Source organism: Cynara cardunculus (assembly GCF_001531365.2).
Source record: "Cynara cardunculus var. scolymus isolate 2C chromosome LG 8, CcrdV1, whole genome shotgun sequence".
Lineage (NCBI taxonomy): Eukaryota > Viridiplantae > Streptophyta > Magnoliopsida > Asterales > Asteraceae > Cynara > Cynara cardunculus.
The window spans coordinates 24,846,613-24,869,776 of NC_037535.1; the positions used below are offsets into that span (position 1 = coordinate 24,846,613).

The following is a 23,164-nucleotide window of genomic DNA, read 5'->3' on the forward strand; positions in this document are numbered from 1 at the left end:
TGGCGTTTATCTTCTGCAACCCTACTGAGAAAAGGTGCAAACTTATGCCGGGAGATTACGAGGGGTCTGATTGTTATTTTCATATCTTAAAGGATGTTTTTTGTAATTTACATGCCTTGATAGATATGTAATATGTTTGTTATTTTCATATCTTAAAGGATGTATTTGTGATTTTCATATCTTGAAGGATGTATTTGTGATTTTCATATCTTGAAGGATGTGTTTGTCATTTCTGTATCTTAAAGCATGTGTTTGCAAGATCAGTGACTAGGGCAACCTACATTGAAAGATACGGCAGCACAGACCACCGCTTCATGGTTCTGTCGTAAGCGAAAAAATGTATGTTTCTGAAGGGTGTTATCGTATTATTTTGTTGGGTGTCATCGTATAGTTTTTGAAACTGAAATGTTGAAACAAGACTTTGATTGTTTAGATGGTAAATGCTCATGCATTTTGTACAAAAGACCCAGGTTCGATTCTCATTGCTTTCAAGTCCTGGTCATGGATGGATCATCTAGGTCTCGCTGAGTGGCATGTATTTCCACGGTGCTCGTTTTTTCGATTATGAAGCATAACTTGATTTCGGGTAATCTATCATTAACAACTTATTTTGCTTGCATTGTCTTATTTGGTCTACGTACCGAAACCCTAAGAGAGTCGCTGACTCCAACTACCGTCCATATACGATCCCAGGCGCTACGACGCTGAAGTAACCCATGTCATACTCCATTTGGAATATGAGTTCTTCTACTTCAGAAAGAGGTTGGATTCCTTGTCCGACCATCCTATCCTCAAAGACAACCATTTCCAAATACGCCTGTCAGCGCAACTCCTTTGGGAACGGTATGAGCAGACAGGCGGATCCGTATAACGCGAGAGTCTCACGTACGGTTCCTTTGAGAAGGGTGAGGTCGAAAAGAACACCAATGGTAAAAGCACTATGCTTTTGTTGATGTTTAGCTTGAATTTTGTTTTTTCATATACCTCTTGTGTTTTAAAAAAAATATATAGTCAATACTCGAACATGGGTCTCTTCTATGTGGGGACAAGGAATCAACCAACCAACAAACGTATGTTAATATAGTAAAAAAATATATTAAAATGTTTTTTTATAGTCAAATTGTGTTACCACTTAAAAAAATAGGTATGCCTCTATCATAGACAGACCTATTCATACCCGATCAGGGTTTCGTACACCCACTCAACTAAATTTCGTAAGTAAAATTTGTTTGAGGTATGAAATGTGCATCCGGTAAACATTGAGTAATGCTCACGGATATTAGAAAATACAAGAAATATTAATAAAAAAATCTCTCATAATCAACCAAAAACTAAAAAAAAACCTCGAAATTATGAAATTGGTTGGCAACGTATCAATTGACTTTACGAGTCTTTGAGCCACTTAAAACGTACATTTATTCGACAAAAATTGACTTTATGAGTCTTTGCAAATTCTATTTTTAAGCATGTGTGAGTCGTGAAATGTGTTTGTGATTTATAGAGTAATTACAACTTTAGTCCCTACGGTGTGGGGATTATGTGGGTTTAGTCCTTGTAGTTTAGAAATTACAAATTTTTATTTGTGATTTGCATTTTGTTATGGATATCGTCCTTGAAGGTAACAGTTGTTAATTCTTTTGTTAAATACCTGCAATTTAATTAATTTACTTTCTTTATTGTTTTTAATGAAAACTATATGATACTACACCACAAGGGTGGTGCCTGATTGGTTTGAACTTGAGCTCCAAATGTCAAAAGTGCCTAGATATCACAGGTTCAAATCCAATAAGAAATAAAAATCCCATTGTGGATACGGAAGTTTAAATGCGGTGACCCTGAGCTATCCGCAAAACAGGTGGTCGTCAACTCGCATAGTGGGTTAGATATCTAGGTTAATCAGTGTTTAAATAATTCAATGAAAACAAAAAATTATAACACCCACTCATATGTGTACTTTTTCTTTTCTCAACACATCAACTTGCAAAAGAGATTAAAGTTACAAAATTGAGTAACCCATAATATAACAGTTTAAGAACACACTGGTTTGAAGCTTCGTCGAGCCTTTTCTCCAGTTAAGAAGGTAAACCAAAAATGTTGTCTTTCAACACATGCATCCCGCATTCCTCGACCAGGATCTACGAATTTTTGATCGAATTCTATGAATCTTCAGTCCAAACTCACATACAAAAACTTTATGGTACGCTATAAAACCAAATCCATGGTAACAATAATACATAGTGAAATGTTGAAACCTAAACAACACCCACTTAAGGGAACAATAAACACAGACGAATTACACGGTATTTAATAAGAACTATAATTAAAAATTTTAAAAATAACATAAATTGGCTGATGGTGAGATATGTAAACTGGAGAAAACCAAACACAATATAAAACGTTGCAAGTTGTTTGCCACGTCAACCACGACCATCGTCCCTCTTTTGTTTTTGGATAACATCGTATGCATATGGACTTAGGAACACACCATAATTATATTTATATCCACTTTTGGTGACAACGGTTTTATTGCATAAAGGAAAACTTAAATTGAGGCAGAGGGTGTTTTATCAAGGAGAATGGATGAGGATTCRAACAAGGTGGGATCCAAACAGAGCGAAAACCGATTAAACTCATACAGATGGGTCCGACAGACTGACATCTGCTAACTACGTCTTATCTCGTAGGTGCAAAGTCGCTCGGCCTAATGAACAAGCTAATTTATTTTTTGTTTTTTCCGTAAACACATTACGTATTTGTAAGTAAACGAGCATCCACACTTGTAAAGTATATTACATATGACCAAAATCTCCTCGCATGCTTAACATGTGGGGTCACTTGATAGAGCTTTTCAAATGGTCTTTACTCATTAAGCTCAAACGAAATATAAAGCAAGATGCAAACCATTGGATTTGGCAATTTGCAAAGCACAATTTATACATCTTAATTCTTAAAGGACAAATATGCAATTTCTATTTTTTAAAGGTGTGTGTTGTATTTTTTATGATTTGCAGTTTTGAGTCGTTGTGTATGCAAGGACTACCACCGTACTCCTGAGTAATTAAAGGATTATAAGCTGAAGCAACAAGAGTTAGTTTATACAAACCGAGCTTCCTGCGTCGAGCAAAATGATAACACAAGGTATCCAACACAAATCACAGTACATTGGATTTGCGACTCCAAGTGTATCAAAAAATCAGTGGCATGTCTGGCACTACATTGCACAATGATGACAAAGCTCCATAAGTTTTAGGACCGACCCATACACCTCCTGATAACCATCACACCATAACAAACTCTCATCATATCATACAAAAATCAAAAGAGACGTCGTGGACTAATCACACCGCCACGGGTAATGTCACGCCATTGGGGCCACAATGACATACTTGTAGTACTCTCTACAGGTGGTTAACTCGGTATTCCTATTTTCTAAACTAGTCTAACAAAAAAGGTTTTATGCATGCATGGATGAATATAAAACCAAAACAATATCGTATGTAACAATTTACCTGGTAAGCGCTAACCGTCGTCCTCACTTACCGGGTAAGACTTTTGGTTATTGCATTCGTTTTTATCAGGTAAGATTTTTTATTCTTTATCATATTCATCCGATAAGATAATGTCATTTGGTAAGCGCTTAACCGGGTAAGTGTTGAAGAAGAATGTAAATTTTTAAATCAATTTTAATTTTTGATACCGCAAATTTAAAGAAAATATATATTTATGTAGCAAATAGTTTATTATTATCGTTTTCTTTCTATTTTCCGGTTCCCGCCTGGTAGAGTTTACAAAATTTCTACCGTCTTCCCCTTTCATCGTCTTCTCTCTGGTTAGGGTTTCTGTCTGGAATGCAAAGATGAGTAAATCTATGGGATCCAATCTTGTGGATCCATTTCAAGGTCAATCTATCATGTGTCTAAGTGCTCGTACATTCAGAGATTTAACAAATGTTGAAAAATCGAAGGACCTCGAAGCAATTCACCAGCAAATGGTTTCAATGGTACATTTATCGCTTGTTCTCTACATTCTTTTTCAATTCTCACAACTTTTGAGGTATGTATTGATGTAAAATCGGTGCGTAGAAGTAGTATTATCTTGTAGCTTTTGTTCCTTATTTTCGATTTGTCAAAATTAGTTGCAGCGGAGTTAATATGCAGATGAGTATATGTGGTAATCGATTTGAGTTTATAACGAATTTTGTACAGATTTTCATCTGTGTGTTTATATATTTTTGGTTTTAAATATGTTTAGAAGCATGATTCAAGGTAAATATATTGTTTATATGGTGTTTAATGACACTGCTCAAGTATTGTAAAGCACATACGAAATACGTTTTGCCCTATGCTTTGACACGAAGAGAGCACAATCTATTGCACAAGCTCGACTTAAATTAAATATTAGAGGTTACATCATTAATGCATGCAGATTACTGATTGATAAAAATCTGATCTGGTCTGTTAATTGCTTTTAGGTATTAAGAAGCCCCTTCAAGGTTTTGGAGAAAGCAAAACTAGTTATAGATGGAAGTTCAGAGCTCCTGAACACCAAAGAGAACAATGCCAATGCAAATAACAAGGAAAACCTTCAAGAGCGAAGACCAGCTTTGACACGGAAACGTGCTCAATTCTCTTTGAAGCCAGATACAAGGTAAAGGTTACATATAGTATTGATTTCATGCTCTTATGGAAGTAGTTTAGTTGAAAATGTTAGTGTCTAGCTGACTTGCATAACTATTGACAGCCAACCTTCTACGACCCTGGAACCAAGCTTTCAAATCGACCAGCTGCAGAACCCAGACGATTTTTATGCCGCATATGAGAAGTTCGAAAGTAACATTTCTTGACTGATCTTTGTGTTTCGTCTTCTTACTTGATGCCGTACAAATCACAAAATCATGTTTTCTAGAACTCTTATACGAGCAGTCTTTAGGAAACAGCTTCTCTACCCCTCGGGGTAGAGATAAGGTTTGTGTACATCTTACCCTCTCCAGACTATATTATGTGTGGGACTCACCGGGTTTGTTTGGTTTGGTTTACTTGGCGCCATGCAAAATAATTTATGGGAATGCTGATATGCATTTTAGACACCAGAAAAGAAATGAAGAGGCAGAGAGGTGGTGAAGACCTAAATGAGGTCAAAATTTCCATGGATGCTAGACGCCGTCGTCCCGAAATATCACGGTAATTTTTCAGCGAACACACTTTTTTAAAAACTTATACCATTACATGGTTTTAACTCTCTGATTTCTCCAGGAGGAAAGTTAGCTACAAGCACCATGATTACTCCACAAACTCTGAAAGTGCTATGTTATCCTCCCAAGAGATATTGCAAGAGGATATAAGAAACCCACCTACTCAAGACTCGGAACAAGAATCTGTCATTCTTAATGACTCGCAGGATGAAAACTTAGCTGGTGAGTTGATGCTTATGAGAGATGAATATATCAGGGATACCACTTCAAAGCACCTTTTCAGTTGCTCATCTAATTGAGAAAGCAGACAATAACAAACAATTTTTTAGTCAAAAGTTATTTCAGTTGCATCAATAACTGGCTCTATTGGTTTCTTTTGCAGCTAAAATGGTGATTATTTTGTGTGTAATTTGATACCCTCTTTTAATCTGTTTAGTATGCCTCGTAACTTGTTGGATTGTTTTTTGAGCAGGACCTGTAACTAAGAAGGAGAACAGGCTCAACGAGCTCTTTGATGAACTAATATCCAGTGATATCCACAGATTAGACGGGAATGAGGCATTGTCCCTTCTGAAAGATCGTTTGAAGATCAAACCTGTTGATATAGACAATTTAGACTTACCTGATTTCCACGATGTTGGTAGATTTGATTTTGTTTCTCATGGAAAGAACTTGCTAAAAGACCAGAACAGATTATCTGGTATATGTACCCTGCCAGAGGGGTTAATAAGCAAAACACCTGGAAAGCAAAAGGAGCCTTCCACAAGCCCCCATCATCTTCTCAGTTCACCCACTCCACCTAGGCATCCGCTTTTGACAACATCAACATTTGGCAAACGTTCGCCGAACTCAATTTCAGTGATTGATCAATTGCCAGCCTGTGACATTGATTCATCTCCGATCACCAGGTCTCTTGAAATTACCGGTGGACAGTTGGATCATGGCAGCAAGGGCACTGAGTTTCCCGCTTCTGGCACATTCAACTTGTTGGCAAAAGACAAAGTTATGAGCAGTCCAGTTGTTGCAGTTTCACCTAAGATGTCAACAGGAGCTGCAGTGAATTCATCTCAAAAGTCCCCCCATAATAAAATGCATGAACCCTTTGGTACAAGACTCGCAGGAGCTATGATTGGCTTGGAAGATCATGATCAATGTGATATGACTGTAGACAAGGAAATGGATGCCGACACAGACACCCGTATTCAACCAAATGAAGGCAGTTCAACAGAAGGAAATGTAAGATTCCTGAATTTTGATAGAAATTGGTTCATTTTATATTTGGAAAAGTTTTCAAGTCTTGGCATTGCTGCTATGGAATACGAAACATGCAGGTTGAAGATATTGTGCAAAAAGCAGCATCTTCCACACAATCTAATTTTTATATGGAGGGTTATACTGATAATGTTCAGCTGCATATCATTGGAGACATCGAGGAGAATGTAAATATATCAACCTGCTTTACAATAGTTTTTGTAAGGATTCACAGAGTATGTGCTAAATGCCTCAGCTTTTGAATGCTAGGTTGAAGATGAGCACCAAAAAGCACGATCGTCCATGTCACCAGAAGTAAATACCGAGGTCTCCAAGGAAGAAAACTTGGAAAGAAACAGCTGCCAGCCTGGTAATTACGTAATCAGTAATCACAATGTTATCAGCTTTGAACCCTTCTCTTGCTAGTAGTTTTTTTCTTCTTTTCTATAAATCTGCAAGACTACAACCATATTCTATGCATCAAATGCCTGAATTACAAGGTATTGTGGTAGTGCTGAACTTATTATGGTATATTCACAAGTAATTTTTAATCATGCTCTAAATTCCTGTTGATCGATACTAATGTTGCCTCTATCAGTATGCTTTGCTTTTTATATTTTGGTATTGGTAGTTTCATCCATACCTTTTGGACATCAGACACTTGCTTCCATTTTCTGCATCCTCCCATAGTTGAGAGTGCCATATAGTGAATTCTTTTTGAGCTAGAATCGAGCACATAATTTCTCTAAGGTCAAGTGCAGCTGTAAAATGATTTATTTAATGATATAAATTTCACTGGTGCATAGAGTGAGCAGGGTGAGGTTGCCTAAAAGAAACTGTTGACCAGGTTCTTTTTCCCATATGAAGTATTTATTGATGTATTCATATAAAGAGTGACAAACAACAATTTTCATGATGTTATTAACGTGGCATGTTACCAACATCATCAGTTTATAGAAACATTATAGAAACACTACCATGTTCTTTTGGGCACATAACACCAATGTAGTTAAAATCCATCAGCTTAGTATACCCATTGGTTCCATGTTCTTTTGGACACAACCATGTATATTAAGGAGATTGTTGTTGTCTTGTTGATGCCTTTTCTAATATTAGCTAAAACTCTGGCATTATCTCACCGACACTGTCACACTGATGCTCTTCCCTTCCATATGACTTTAGTAGGTGTTTCTATATTGTTCTATGGGTAATTTTGATCAGTCCTGGAATATTGGTTTTATCACATAGTTTTTATGTTGAACTGAAGTTCTGATTGGTTTGAACTTGGCTCCAAAGGTCAAAAGTACCTGGAGGTCCAGGAACAAATCCAAGGAGGAATAAAAATTCCCTTGTGGCCATGGAGGTTCAAATGCAGTGACTCCGGGAAATCTGCAAAGCAGGTGGTCGCCCTGGGATTAGCCAGCTCGCATAGCGGGTTGGATATCCAGGTTAATAAAAAAAAAGTTCTGATTGAACCACATCACACTTGATTTTATTTTTATTTTAGCCCATTCTACTCATGTTCCCAATGAAACTTTAATAGCTGGAAATTAGTCCAATACTGCAATGCACATGAGGCTAAGGGGCTGTTTGGTTGGCTTTTTATTAAGTCCTGTATGGATAAAGCTGTTTATGTAGATTAATCTGTCTGTATAGATTGGGAAGGTTTTTTGTTTGGGAGGGTTTTTTCATTAATGGAAGCAACGTGTTTTTTAATCAGGAGGGGCATGTTTGGGAAAAACTTGGCTTTCTGCATAAAGCTGCCTTCTAAAAGCTTACTGAATAAGCCACTTTGTATATCATTAAGCCTGCCAAACAGCGATGTATAACTGACTGAATAAGTTGAGTCTGATTAAGTGCATTAAGCTGCTAACAGACGGTCCCTAAGTTTTTTTTTGTCATTTAAAGAGGAAAAAGTACTTATTGTGACTTTCAAAGATTACACCAGTATACCTCTGGGTGTCACGTGATAGAGGATTTCAACTGAATATGTGAACCTGGGTTGTTCTCTGGCAAGTTGGAGGATGCCCTATTTATGAACACTTTTTTTTTTTGGTTTATTAACTTTATATATATATATATATATATGTATGTATGTATGGAAGGGATTATGTGTGATATAATCAGCTGTTGCATTTCTGAGTTCTTTGTCTACTGGATATTAATTCCTTATTTGATTGTCTGGTTGTTTCAAGTCTCTTTGGTACCTTCACCTTCTGTTTTTCCATATATTTTTTTGGGGAAACTTTCTTTTTAATCCACACTTCTCACAAGCTGGGGTCTTCACAGAAACAGCCGCTCTATTCTTTGAGAGTATAGGTCAGGTATACGTACATCCCCACAACCTCACTTTCGGATAGGATATGTTGAGCTCGTTTGGTTTGGTTTGGATTGGTTTTCAAGTTGTATAATGAAACCCATATTTCTGTTGTTATTAAAAGGCTTTCTATTGTTTTCTTCTTTTCTTTTGGTTTACCAAAATCTCATTTTGGACATATAGATTTATGCTTGATTATATTTCCACATTAAGCAGGTATTAAATCTACAGAAGATAATGCAGCAATCACAACCTCTCAAATTTCAGATATTGATCCAGAAAACCAACATGAGGTCAGAAGTTTGTTAAATATGTCGTAGTTTCTATATTTTTGACAAATCCTACCTTGTAAATAATAATTCATAACTTAAATTCAGACCCTTGATGCCAATCTTTTTGGTATCACTACTAGTCTACTACAACCAAGAGCATGCCCGACACTATAGTTTCTCCAAAATAGGAAAGCAAAAGTTCAAATCTCCAAACAGATTTATTCAATGTTAATTATATCATTCAAATATTCCATAGATTTAATATCCCAACAAAATTTTCAAATAAATTTTATATGAAATGATCATGCATTTAACTTCCGACGAAGGATCATGTGAGAATAGGAATTAAGGTGAGAAGTGTAAGAAGGGATTTGGTCCCTTGATCACTTTTAATCTCAAACCAACCCGTAAATTGCGCTTTAGAAGGGAACTGATCCGGTGCTTCCCATTAGTGTTGATCTAGTGGAACTCTTCAATTAGGATTGATCCACGGGTGGATATCCCTTCTTTCCCTTCTCACCATAACTCTCATTCTCATTGGAACCCAACATATAAAACCATTTCTCTCTTCAACATTTGATTATGAAGAGTTCACCAAATTTGGAGATTCTTATGGCTCCTACATTTAACCATTTTTGGATCAACATTAATTACGAAGAATTCTCCAAACAGAAGTTTGTTCTAAAAATCCCAAAAAATTAGCCTTTTATAATTACATCGGAAACAATCCAGCAAAAGGGGGTCTACGAGTCAAAGACCTTCCAGCCTAGTGGTAAAGGCTTGGGCATGTCATAGTCATGAACCCGAGTTCGAGCCTTGGGAGGGGAGTGTTGGCGACATTTAAGTGGGGCCATGTTTAGCCTCCAAATTTGCCGGGGATTAGTCGGGCTTTGGCCCGGACACCCTTACAAAAAAAAAAAAAAAGGGGGTCTACGAACACGAAAAGGGAGGATGAAAACGAGTTGGTATGCTAATTCCTCTCAGCCCTTCCTGTGGGTTATTTTCTCAACGGATAAGTAATTCTAGGAATGGAATCTTTATCTGGAGAATTTTATTCTCTCTCCTACTTTTAACCATTTTGGAGGATCTGTCGAAGAAAAAAGGTTAAAAACTCGAAAATTTTAATTTTCTCTATTTTGAAGAATCTGTTGAAGATGCTCCAAAAAACTGAGACTTGTTGTGATTGAAATTTCAGCACCAGCCAAAGCCAACAATTAACAAAAAAAAGAAGACAAGCAGACGTTTGCCTGATCTTAGGAAGACGCGGCAAAGCCTTGCAGGTTTTTTATTCATACTTCTATCATAAATGTAGTACTTCCTCCGGTCCCAAAATAGATGTACACAATGAAAATGACACAGTTTTAGGAAATTGCAATTATTGCGCTGTTTCAATAACTAAATGACACTTTTACCCTTGATGATAATAGAGAGAGAGATACTTTCTCCATCTCAAAATTAAGGGTAAAATGGGAAAGTAAAAACTTACTTTTGAAAGTGGACACTTATTTTGGAACAAACTAAAATAGAAACGTGGACGGTTAATTTGGGACAGAGGGAGTATTTTTATTATTATCTCCATTTAGTATTTATTTACCATTGCATATTGGCAGATGCTGGCACATCTTGGACATCTGGTGTAAGACGGAGCCAAAGAGTTAGAAGTAGACCTCTTGAATATTGGAAGGGCGAACGATTCTTATATGGGAGAGTACATAACAGTAAGTATTTCGTTTCGTTACTTCGTTTCTGGTACACAAACACCCAATTATTAGTACTTGTTCCATGCCTAAAAATTGCCATATTTTCGCTTTACAAGTCAAACAAGTTGCTTTTGTATTTGAGACAACCTACACTAGTTTTTATACATAAATATCTGCTTGCATCGCCAGGTTGTTAGGATTGGTATATGTATGTATATATGTGGTTGGGCACCCTCTTCTGAGTTTGCCTTTGGGAGTGAGTTTTACCCAAACCCATTTATCGATGCCCGTGAGATTACATTGTTTGTTTTTGTTCCTTGCCGATTCATTTAGGGTGCGTTTAGTTTGGTGTGTGGCAAGAACTTATTGTCCCACATTTGGTGCCACATGACAAAATGTCCCACCAAAATAAAAAATCAGGATGGAACAATGTTAAATTACGAGTAAATTATGATTTTTTTTATCCCTATGGTTTAGAAAGTATGGTTTTCATCCCTATAGTTTGTAATTCATTGTTATTTTCGTCCTTATGATTTACAAATTTTTTGTTGTTTTGGTTCCTATGGTCTACACAATTCTTTACTGTTTTGATCCCTTACACTTAAAGGTAGGAATTAAACCCAAAGATCAAAATAGCAATAAATTGCAAACAATAAGGACAAAAATTGCAATCAGCGGTGAAAATCGAAACTATCATCAAACGATCAGGACAAAAATCTTAATTTACTCTTAAAATATCAAACTAAAACCCTAAAACTCTACAAAATTCTTTCACCTGTCTATCTATCTCATTCTAACCGACCACCCCTCTCTAGTCACATATGTGTACCAAATGTGCACCTTATGTGAGAATATGCTATTACTTTTAATTGGTTGGTTTAATCTTGATGCTAGTTTGACGATGTGATAAAATTCCTATAACTTTTGCAGGCTTGCCAACTGTAATAGGGCTGAAGTATATGCCAAGCAATAAGAACGGAAAGCCAGATTTCAAGGTGGAATCATTTGTCTCAAATGAGCATAAAGAACTCGTTGATTTGGTCGCTTTGCATTAACAACATACCATTCAACCATGTGTTGTATGGCTTTGCTTTATTTCTCTCTTTTTGGTTGTTGCATGTCAATCAAAATGCTTGTAATATCGGTTATCACCCATTACTGGATAAATTCTGAAAAGAAATCAGTTTTTTTTATTGTAGTAGTTAAATGTAGCCAGAGTTCAACAATGTTTTGCTACTTAGGGGGATTGGACATGCGAGAGGAAGGTAGACAGATGAAATAATTGTGTGAAATTTTAGGTTTTGAGTGTATTTGCTATGTAGGAGGGATTGGGCGGATAAGAGGAAGGTAGATTGCTGAAAGTAATTGTGTAAAGTTTTAGGTTTTGAGTGTGTTTGGTATGCATGGGTTAGGTTCCGATGAGGAGAGTTAAGGTGAGAAGCGTAGGAAATGACCTCCATCCTTGGATGCATTTAGAAGGAGATGCACTGGATCAATCTCCATATCAAGCGTGATTCATGGGTGAGTTTGAGATTAAAGGTGATCAAGGGTTTAGATTCTTTCTTATGCTTTTCATTTTAACTCTCTTCCTCACACGATCCTTCATCTGGTTTTGAGTGTGTTTTGTACACAAAAGGGATCAGACATATGAGGGTAAGATAGATATAATTTGTGAAGTTTTGGGTTTTGAGTGTGTTTCATATGCAAAAGGGATTGGACGGGTAAGAGTAAGGTAGATAAATGAAATAATTGTTTAAAGTTTTAGGTTTTGAGTGTGTTTTGTATGTAGAAGGGATTGAACAAATAAGAGTAAGGTAGATAGATGAAATAATTTCGTAAAGTTTTAGGTTTTTTTAATGTATTTGGCATGGAGAATAAATTCAGTTTTGACGTTTTGAGTGTGTTTGATATGCATAAGACAAGTGAAGGTAAAGTAGACAAACCAATCAATCTTGTAAAGTTTTAATTTATTTTTTGTTTCATTCAATAAAATCCATCTACACCCGAATGTGGAACAACAAAATTTTGTCAATTCCTACGTACCAAACACACTATTCACGTTTCCTATGTACCAAACACACCATTTATGTTCACAGGTGTTCATGGAATTAAAATTTTACTACTTGAAAAACGGCACCACAAATCTTTTATAGTTTTATCATTTTTATTAGCTGAAAATGAGGGCATAAAGTTTCATTTTATGATTGAATTCCGGTAAGAATGGAAGTTACAATGACGAGTAAGAAACCTTTAGATCAATCCCAATTGAAGAGAACATGATCCTACACACTAACGAGATACACGGTATCAATTCTCTTATAAAGCACAATTTATGGATGGACATGAGACTAAAAGTGATCAAGAGTCCAAATCCCTTATTACCTTATCATCTCAACTCTTATTCTCACACGATCCTTCGTCTAGCACGCAAATGGGGTATATAGAGTATGGATATAAAACAAAGAAAGTCTCCAAACACACTGCAAAATAGATGGCAGTAGTTACAACTCAATCCTCTCAAAGAAGTCATAAAAAATCAAATACACCATTTAGATACGAAACGGAAGGAAAGGAAAGGAAAGGAAAGGAAACAAACACCCGATAGGACAAAAGTTTTTGACTACTAGATTTTGACACAAAGCCACTGCACGATATCTCTTGTTTTCTTGTACGATTTTCCCAAATATAATTTTTCAGGAAGCCCGCCGACAACTTTCGCAAGCTTCACAAAAGAAAAAAGAAAAGAAACAAGCCACAATAAACCTGAAATCGAAAACAACCATCTCCGTCAATCCATAAAATATAAATTACCTTTATTTGTCCCAAGATAAGTGTCTACGTTTTTATTTTAGTTTCTAACCAATGTAAGTGTGCATTTATCAAATGTTTAAAGGGTAAGTGATTTCTGGCAAAAGTCACCACTCTCGCTTATTGGATAACATTTCGGCCATCAAAAATGGATTGTTGGTAAGAATTTATCACCCTCTTACTTGGTAAGATTCTTGGTTCTGCTATGCTCACCTAGTAAGGTAAGTTACCCGATAACATTTGGGAAACGGCCCCTAAGCGCCATTTTTAAAAAGGCAGTTTGATCCCAGATCTCTCAACATAACATGAATTATGGGGTCTAACACAAACGCTTATCGAGTAAGCGCTTTCCGGCAACAAGAACCACCACTGACCTTATGGATAACATTTTTGCCGATCAAAATGGATTGTGGGTAAGCGCTTTAGATTCTCGGTCCTTGCCATGCTTACCTGGTAAGCACTTTAGATTCTACTTCCCAACTTACCCCCTTAATTATAATGAGATGGAAAAAATTCATTACTTTCCATCTACTATTAAGGGTAAAATTGCCATTTAAATGATTAAAAAGTGTAATAATTACATATTTCTAAAACTATATGCTTTTTTTTAATCTTTATTGTGGACATTTATTTTGGGACGGTGGGAGACTTAAATTGGTATGTAGTGTCAGGTTTTTTTCACATACCTCGCATCCGAAAAAAGTCCTGCCACCTGTCAGGCTGCATTCTTTTTTACATCAAGGACACAGCATGAGCCAGGCGTTTCAAACACATACCTGTAGAATCAAAACATTAATACCAAGCTCTAGTAGAATCACCAACACTTGAAAATTGCATATAATAACCTCATTTTCCACATACATTTAGAAACAAAAGGATGAACTAAAAAAACCCAACTAAAGGAGCAAGTATATACCACCTGCACGTTGGGTTAGGGGGTATGGTGTATGTAAACCTGACTTTGACCTAAAAGGGTAGAGCAGATGTTCCGTGAAAACCCCTAGCTTGTGAACCGTGTGCAAAAGAGAAGTTAGCCAAAAAAAGGATATAGATAAAGATGGAAATTTTACCAGAAGGGGCGGCTACCCGCGGGCACCGACCCTAACAGATATAGTATGAGATTTGATGTAATGGGAGGAAGACGAAGCATCAGTGATTACAATATTATTGTATGATGCTCTCTGTTCCATACATACAATTGCAGTCTTTGGTTCAATTAGGGTCCGTTTACCAAATTCTTATGGGTAAGCACTTACCGACAAGAGTCACCAACCTGCTTACCTTATTGGGTAACATTTCCGGCCATCAAAATGAATTGTTGGTAAGCGCTTACCAAGTAAGAGTCTTCTCTCTCACAGCATAAGATTCTCAATCATTACCATGCTCACCCGATAACGTAAGTGTCCCTCGGTAAGTGCTTACCCAGTAAGAGTTTGGTAACATTCCCTTGGTCACTAATTATTCGCTCACCACAAGCACACTTACCATAGAACTCAATCACACCAGATAATACATCATAATGATGCAAATCCTTCTAAAAAATATCGCATCTATACATAATGGGCAGGGTGGCAAAAGTTTCCCAGGCTGAGCGTGGTTTTCCGGGTATTTCATGAAGAAAAAAAAGAACTTTCACATGACACTTCAAATCAACAAGTTTACTGGAAATAGTTACCCTTTAATCTCTTGATTAACTACATTTCCAAATCTTGTTCCCTTTCTCTTAATTACTTCTCCATTTCTCTAAATCTATTTAATTTCTATTATGTGCTCTTAGTACACATAATAAGAAGATGCAATATGGAAATAATTATTTCCTCCTATCTCTAAATTAATTACCTTTCTGAATCTTGTTCCCACTCTCTTAATTACTGCTCCATTTCTCTCTCTCTCTCTCTCTCTATCTACTCATTCCCAAATCTTTTATTAGCAAAGTAAATTAAAAAAAACGTTGTTGTTGTCCCAAGGAAAAGAACTTGGTGAGATATTGTTGTGGGGGGGGGGGGGGGGGGGAATAACAATTTCCACGTTAAATCTCCTTATCATGTGCCTTAAGGGCACATATACTAAGGATCGTTTGTGAATATGAGTTAAGGTATGTGTAAGAAGGGATTTGGACCCTCGAGCACTTTTAATCCCAAAACAACCCATGAATTGCGCCTTTAGAAGGGAATTGATATAGTGTATCTCATTAGTATTCACCTTCAATTAGGATTGATCCAAGAGTGGAGATCCCTTCTTACCCTTCTCACCGGAACCGAACCCAGGGCACATAATAGAAAAACCATAATAAAATTTTATGGCATAACAATTATGAAACCCAACTAGCCATAAGAAGCTCAAACCCCTGCTATTTAACACACTCATGTTCAATTTAATCAACAACATCGTGCGTGTAAGGACATTCAATCTCAGCTGAAACCATGAACCCATGATAGAAATAATTTAAAAACTGCCATTACCTTAAATAATTGGGAATACTGCAGCTGCTCAAAGTGCGCCACGAGTACACTGGAGTTCACAGATGGCCTAAGGCCTGCAGCACCACAAGTACCACTCAGAATTTCAGAACAAGGAACTGATCAGGAATTCAGTTGGAAAGTGATCTTTATCAGCTAATTTGAATAGGTTTGACCTATTTAATACTTCACTTATCAAACTTCATTTCAGTGTATCTGCACAGTCAGCAAAAGAGCTAAAATGAATCATTTCTGTACAAAATAAAAACCATACATAAAAGCCAATTTGAGGATCCAAAATTCAGACTTGCCTGCGAGCTTTATTTTGTCGCTGCCTCAACTCATCATTTGCAAGCTCTGCAAAATGAAATTAAATTCATAGTTGTATTATAAATTTAGTTAGATTAAGAAAGAGAACCAAGAATCCAAATTCAAATTATTTCATGATACCCAAATCTATTTGGTTGAGATAATGGCATACTATGCTTGCACTCTAATCAAAGAGAAAAAATTATTTGTTACAATATCAATATAACTTAAAATAGTTCAGTTTAAAAGTGCACACAGGCCTACGAGCTATCAAAATTAAGTTCCATAAACCAGCATTATGCCTTACCAGGCCTCTGAGAAGGCTTCACTTCACTGCCAGGTTTATTTGTATTACTGTCTTTGCTGCAAAGAAACCAAAAATAGGGTTTTTTAGTCAATGAAAAGCAAGAAAATATGTGATCATTTCAGTTATAACTTTGTCTTAGCTTTGTCTTAGCCCAGCGATATAAAGGTTACTGATAGAGCCCACATCCATGGAGGTCAAGGATTCAAACCTCACCAAAGATGAGTGTGTGAGTTTTGCCGTAAATATGATATACTTCAAAAAACATTGTTGTAGCAAGGGTAGATAACCTTCACATTCATGTTCCCCCGAGAAAGATGGAAGATGTCAAGTGTGAGAAATAACAACAGACCTTGTGGGAGCTAATGAAGACGTCTGCCCAGATGGCCGAGCATGATAAGCACCATCCATTGTGATATACGGGGAACAATATGTCGCCCCTAGAGCTCCAGCAGCACCCAAAGCTCCAGCAGCACCAGCCAACACAGGTAGCCTAGTATGACATGATTAACAATGTAGCTTAAGGGAGCAAAACAAAATCAGGAAGTAATAAGAGGAATATTTTAGCCCCACTGGTTTTATTTTTCAACAATCAAGGAAAGTAATGCAACATAAGTATCTTAGCCTTCCTTACAAGCTTATTCCTGAAAATAAGAGAATGGAGTATTCGACCATAGAAGGATGATAAATTGTTGATAGAAATGAAGATTTTTTCTCTTTTCCCTTTCCCATGTGGAGCCCTTGTTGATCATTCCAAAAAAAAAGTAACATGTTTCCTCAATTAATCTTTCATTTTCGATGCAAAATCCATGACCAGTATACACAGGAAGTGTGCCATGCAACAAAGATACATGACATTGAAAAGAGATCTCAAGAATTTCAACAAAATGAAAACTTCTAGATGTCCAGAAACAAAATTTCTTGGTTTAAACGTGAGCAAACCAGCAAACGTACCAAATGCCAAAAGCATAGTCTTAATAAATCAGTTGTTTATGTATGCTATCGACTGTATTAAAAGCAACAAAAAATATTATGGCCAAGAACAATCGGTAACTTAGCCAGGATTGGAGTTAACTAGAGGAAACCTATGAAAACAAAAGAAAAAATATATTGCTAAGAACAATCGGTAACTTAGCCAGGGTTGGAGTCACTAGGGGAAACCTATAAAAGATGACCAAAACTTTGGCAAACAGGATAAAGCTTATTGATAAACAGCAAAACATACAAGTATGTACAGTTGCACAAATTTAAATCTCAAAACACCATAAAAATGTAAAGTTATAGTACCATGTCATCTCTGAATTTCCCATCCCATTGGGTTGAGCAACATAGCCAGGGAATGCCATGCCAACAGCAGGAACTCCAAGACCACCAGGATGCTGGCCTGCAAATTGCATGACTACATGCCAAATCGACCAAAAACAGATTAAAGACCATGATTGCATGCTCCAAAAAAATTGACCAAGTAAACATCAGCTTAACACTGTTCCTGAATAAATGCTATCAAATAGTCCTTTACCTGGCAAAAATGTTGGAGCTCCAGGGAAATTTTGATCACCATGATTACCATTGAGGCTCCCAGAGGCTCCGATAAGCTGTGCCCCAGCATAAGAAAATGAGCTCATTCCGCTGCTCTGAATGCTTCCCTTCCCTTTTCCAACCAATGCTGTCTTTGAATCATTAGATTCTGCAGGAGATTCCATGTCTGTAGATTCAAGCAGATGTATGGAACCGGATGATTTTGGTGGGGAAGAAGCTCGAGATCCACTAGCAGATTGAGGCCCAAACTGCTGACCAGAAGGTTGGGGATTAGAATGAAGCTGGTTAGGAACAGGAGCTCGCTGAAAAGAATGAACTTGGTTTGGCGAAGAAACTCTATTTACTTGGTTATGAGGTGGCACTGGTTGGTAGGTCACTTGCCCAAAGGAAATTGGACCTCTCCCCTCAGCCCTTGTTTGAGAAGGTTGGGTAGAATTAATGAACGAGGGACCAGAAGCTGGCTGTGGCAAGTTGTTTACGGGTTTCCCAGCAAGGGACGTGACTGAGTCATCTATATAAAGCTTGTCCATGCCTAAAGAATCAGAAACATTTCTTCCACGTAGATTGTTGGACTGAGAAGCTGGATAATTCTCCCCCATAACAGGAGGTCGTGCGCCCCTATGAATTGGTCCAGTTTGAGCCTCCTTTTTCTGAGTCAAGTTGGTTTCTTTATTTGAAGAACCAGAAGGGTAAAATGGTGGAGAAGCAGAATTCAAATTTGATGCAACAACATTTTTCCTAACTGGCACTTGAGAAGATTCTGACACCGACATGGCTGCAGATGCTCTTCCTGAACTTGCATGGGAAGCTTTCTCCATTGACTTCGCAGGTCTAAAATATTTAGTAATCAATTACCGAACAAATCATACAAGTAATAGAAGAAAAACATAAAACATGATATTGTTGGATGGGATCACATATAGAGGGTCAGGTTCAGAGGAAAACCCCAAAAAAATAAAAAAACTGGTAACTATTCATTTGGACGGTATGCACATGCGCATACAAGTAATTTGCAAGCAATTTGTCCGGTATGCACATGTGCATAGCATGCTCATGTGCATAGCATGCACACATGCATAAAAACCAACCTAAAAGAAACTAATCAACCTTGAAATTTACTTTTGAACTCATTTTTTTAATCAATTTTAATAAACAGCTTCAGTTGCTTGTATGCGCATGTGCATACCGTCCAAATGAATAGTTACCAAGGTGTTCCTTGGTTTTTCACTTTTTTATGGGTTTTCTCCTGATCCTCCCTCTATATTTGTATATGTGCTATTATAAATATATCAATTAATAATAGCAGATATACATACACATTAAATATGAATTTGTGATCACATCAACAGATATTTCTACTCACTGTCTGCTTTGTCCAGGAGCCTCAAAACTGTTCTGTGTAGAAGGTTGATATCTTCTAGGGCCTCGACCTCTCACAGACTTGGGTGCATTAGTTTGATTGTTATTGTTGTATGCTTTAGGCCTGTTTCCTCGTACATATCCATGATCTTCTCCTCGGTTTCTACCACGAGCTCGATTACGACCCCTAGAAACCCTCCTACCCTGATAATAGGCGACATATTAGAACAAAACATTTTGAAGAGATAAGATAGCTTATGACACACATCCATCTTCAAAAGCAATAGTTCACCTCATCGTAATGTCTTTCCTGCATAGTCATTTCCTCAAACTTGTCATGCCCCCATTTTCTGTCATCTCTCAACTCCCACAGCTTCCTCCCGCCAAGAGTTCGCCTAAACATCGTTTAACAAAAGCTTACTATTATTTAGAGTATCATAAGCAAATGACATGAAAGAAAGGAATTGTCATACATAAAATCCAATTGGAGAGGAAAAGACTAGATAGAAAATAGAATCTACTTCTACAGCCTAAAATAAGACCCTAAAAAGTTAACTTGCAATTTTAATCTACAACACATAGGAAGGCACGTTTTGAGGTTTTGGATCTAGTTTTGCAGCACATACTAAAGAAAAACAATTTTCGTCAAGCAGGTACACCAACAAATAAATTTTGTTATGTCTAACAATATGCTAAATCTTGAATATTTTCTTCATGTTTATTAACTAATTTGAAGTCTCTCCTACCAAAGGTGCTGGAATTCTGGAAGTATCTAAACAAAAGGCGATTATAGCATAAAAAAATAGGAATTGTTTGTATAAAAGAAAAAGTAAATAAGACCATCTTAACTTTACATTGCTTAATGAGTTTGACAAAACTCTCGTTTATAGTGTTTATTCATTCACATCTTGAACTAACCATAATAAAAAGGGGAAAAAAAGAAGACTACAAGAAGCGTTGGAATTCCAGAAGTATCCAAGCAGAAGGCTACTATAGCATATGAAAGTAGGAATAGTTGGATAAAGAAAATAGTAAACACGCCCATCTTAACTTTGCCTTGCTTTGTTAATTTTGACCGAATTTCTCATTTGTAGTGTTTATTCATTCGCATCTTGAAGTAAGCACAATTAAAAGGGGAAAAAAGACAACAAATTGATGTCAAATGTTAATTTTATCATCAATCCTATCTTGGCTGGCTTGCACATATCATGGAAGTCAAAATTGTATGATTCGGCCCAGGGTACAAAAAATGTGACCCCCATTAGCTAATTGGATTCATGTCTCATTCATCATAGTATCAAAGGACCGCTGTATCAGCAAGTTGAACTGTAGCATAACGTACTGTAAAACTAAAACATACCATGGATTTTTACCGGATTTTTGTGGATTTAGTGTATCTTGGTATTTAATAAAGTTTTAATGAATGAATGGTATATTCTGCTCTAGTAATAAGAATGCTTACCTTTGAAGTGAATCTTGTGATTGATGCATGTATATTCTGCTCTGTTAATAAAAATGCTTACCTTTTGAAGTGCATATACAATTCCAATCGATTCAATAAATTAGAGTAACTCTTGATCCGATTTACAAACCCATAGCCATGATATGGCCATATGGGTATCCTATTTTGCGATTTCATTTAGATCTATATATCAATTGATTTCAAATTTTACTACTTCATCAATCCCCAACGAATAAGTCCACTATTCCACTTTTTGATTCTGAAAATTCAACATAATATTTTGTTTAACTAAAAAGTTGAAAAAAGCAACTCTAGTGATGGGACTCTAGAAAAAAATAATCTTATTTTGTTGCTTTTTCATAGCTTAGTGTAATTTTCAATTCATCAGCTTAAAATATGGCAACACTGATCAATTTCAGTGAAATAAGTAAACACATCTGCCACTTAAGGTCATCTATGAACTCCTTTTGGGGGACATATGGAGTATTGATTAACACATAAGTTAACAGGTAGATGGCAACTTAAAGGCAAATGGGCAATTTCAAATAAATATGAACGATGCTTGCAGAAAATAAAATAAAAAATAATAGCCACGAATGAAATAGATTCAAATACCCAAGGAGAGAATATTATTGTTTTCAACACAAGGGTAGCCAAGATGCAAATTCAATAAAAGGTGGGTAAGATTCATATTTTTCCCGTCAAATACCCTGGCAGAACATCTACTTAGGTGAATCAGCTTGTTAAGCTGTAATCAAGAGGGCATATCCAGACACCATTCTTCCACTAGATTGAAACTTAACATAAGAATTACTTCAGACGTTTCGTACTTCAATCAAGTGTGGGAACAATTAGAGATTATTCTCTATCAGCATCAAGTAACAAGCTATTCTCTTACTGTGTTGTTTCTCCCCATAGATCCAAGTGTTTCTGAACCTTACCCTATTGTAAAATCCCATTCCTACACTACTCGTTAGTCATTAGAGCCTTTCACAATTTCCAGGATCTCTAGCAATTTCCCTTGCAAATATTGATGCCCAATTTCACATAGATAACGACTAAAAAGAAGGTGGATTACAAGATCAAGTAACAATTCCCGTTACCGTTATAATTTAATAAAAAATGCTAGCAATTGACTACCATGAGAACAGAAACCACAAAACCTATATTAAAAAACTAAATTTCAGTATTCCCATAGTAACCAGCAATTCATGGTGAAAATACTCGGTCAAAATCTGTGCCATTGTAAAGGCACATCCCTTAGAAACTGATTAAACTAACAGGAAAAACCAAGGCTACCAACATTCTTCAAAGATCATTCCTTTCAATTATCACAATACAACCATACAAGCATAGAATCAAACTATCAACTACAAGGATCAAAAAAGTCAAATTCAAAATCACCTGTGTCTACCACCAGCACTGTCTCTGAACCGATCATCATGCATATAAAATGCTCCAGCTGTTGGCACTGCAAATGGCTCAGTCTCCTTCTTTTCCTCTTGTCCTCCTTCTCCATCTCCTTCTCCCACTCTTCCATTCACATTATCATCAAACTGATCACCATTTTCAGGCACATAAAACTCATCCCCATCCACATGATCATTCTCCCTTTTAACTCCCACAGAACTCCCCTCAATAACACCATCCAAATCCTCCCTCACCACCTGTCCCACCACATCTTGAACTTCACTACCACCACGTCCTTCTCCAAACTCTTCATCTTCAGCTTCCTCAAGCAGCTCTTCTTCCTCCTCGTCCACTAAATCATATTCATCATCATAGTCTGCCGCCGCACCCTGACCGTCAGATTCACAATCTGAAACCCTAGAATCAATCACCCTCACATCACCATCATCATCCTCATCCTCTTCCTCCTCGTCATCACTCGCTTCCCTCCTCCTTCGCATCTTCAGAGAAAGCTTCGCCTGCTCCGGATCACTCTCATACTCTTCTTCTTCACCCACATCCGCCATGTCAACTCCCAACAACCTCAAAAAGGAAAAACCCTAACCCCAATTAACTCCCCAGATCAAAACATCCAAAAATTCCACCCGAATATTTAGAAGAAACCGAAGGGGCAAAAGATTAAAAACAAGATTTGATGCGTTTTAGGGTTAATTGTATAAAAGAAGAAATCAAAAGTAACAAGTGTCCGGCTAGGGTGTAGAGTTGTAGGCAGAATATCTATAT

General features: G+C 36.8%; 2 protein-coding genes across 4 annotated transcripts; one reads left to right on the forward strand and one right to left on the reverse strand.

Annotated features, from left to right (window-relative positions):
• The first annotated feature begins 3,856 nt into the window (after nt 1–3,856).
• Nucleotides 3,857–11,926, forward strand: LOC112516363 (centromere protein C-like). Its single transcript, XM_025123373.1, has 12 exons — nt 3,857–4,000; nt 4,472–4,647; nt 4,741–4,829; nt 5,084–5,180; nt 5,253–5,413; nt 5,664–6,427; nt 6,523–6,630; nt 6,713–6,812; nt 8,976–9,052; nt 10,227–10,311; nt 10,642–10,749; nt 11,662–11,926. Exons 1-12 carry the CDS (start codon nt 3,857–3,859, stop codon nt 11,784–11,786), a joined length of 2,034 nt encoding a protein of 677 aa, XP_024979141.1. The 3' UTR covers nt 11,787–11,926.
• A 940-nt stretch (nt 11,927–12,866) lies between these two features.
• On the reverse strand, nt 12,867–23,164 carry LOC112516634 (protein MLN51 homolog). Of its 3 annotated transcripts, none has more exons than XM_025123792.1 (13): nt 22,376–23,164; nt 19,802–19,904; nt 19,514–19,713; nt 18,131–18,981; nt 17,899–18,010; nt 16,964–17,104; nt 16,615–16,670; nt 16,310–16,355; nt 16,175–16,214; nt 16,002–16,075; nt 14,226–14,315; nt 13,328–13,494; nt 12,867–13,211 (listed from the first exon to the last, which is right to left on the reverse strand). In XM_025123792.1, exons 1-9 carry the CDS (start codon nt 22,945–22,947, stop codon nt 16,187–16,189), a joined length of 2,109 nt encoding a protein of 702 aa, XP_024979560.1. In that variant the 5' UTR covers nt 22,948–23,164; the 3' UTR covers nt 12,867–13,211; nt 13,328–13,494; nt 14,226–14,315; nt 16,002–16,075; nt 16,175–16,186. The 3 variants fall into 3 exon arrangements, with proteins under 3 accessions (XP_024979560.1, XP_024979561.1, XP_024979559.1); XM_025123793.1 differs by having other exon boundaries at nt 13,153–13,494; nt 18,131–18,398; nt 18,495–18,981; XM_025123791.1 differs by having other exon boundaries at nt 13,153–13,494.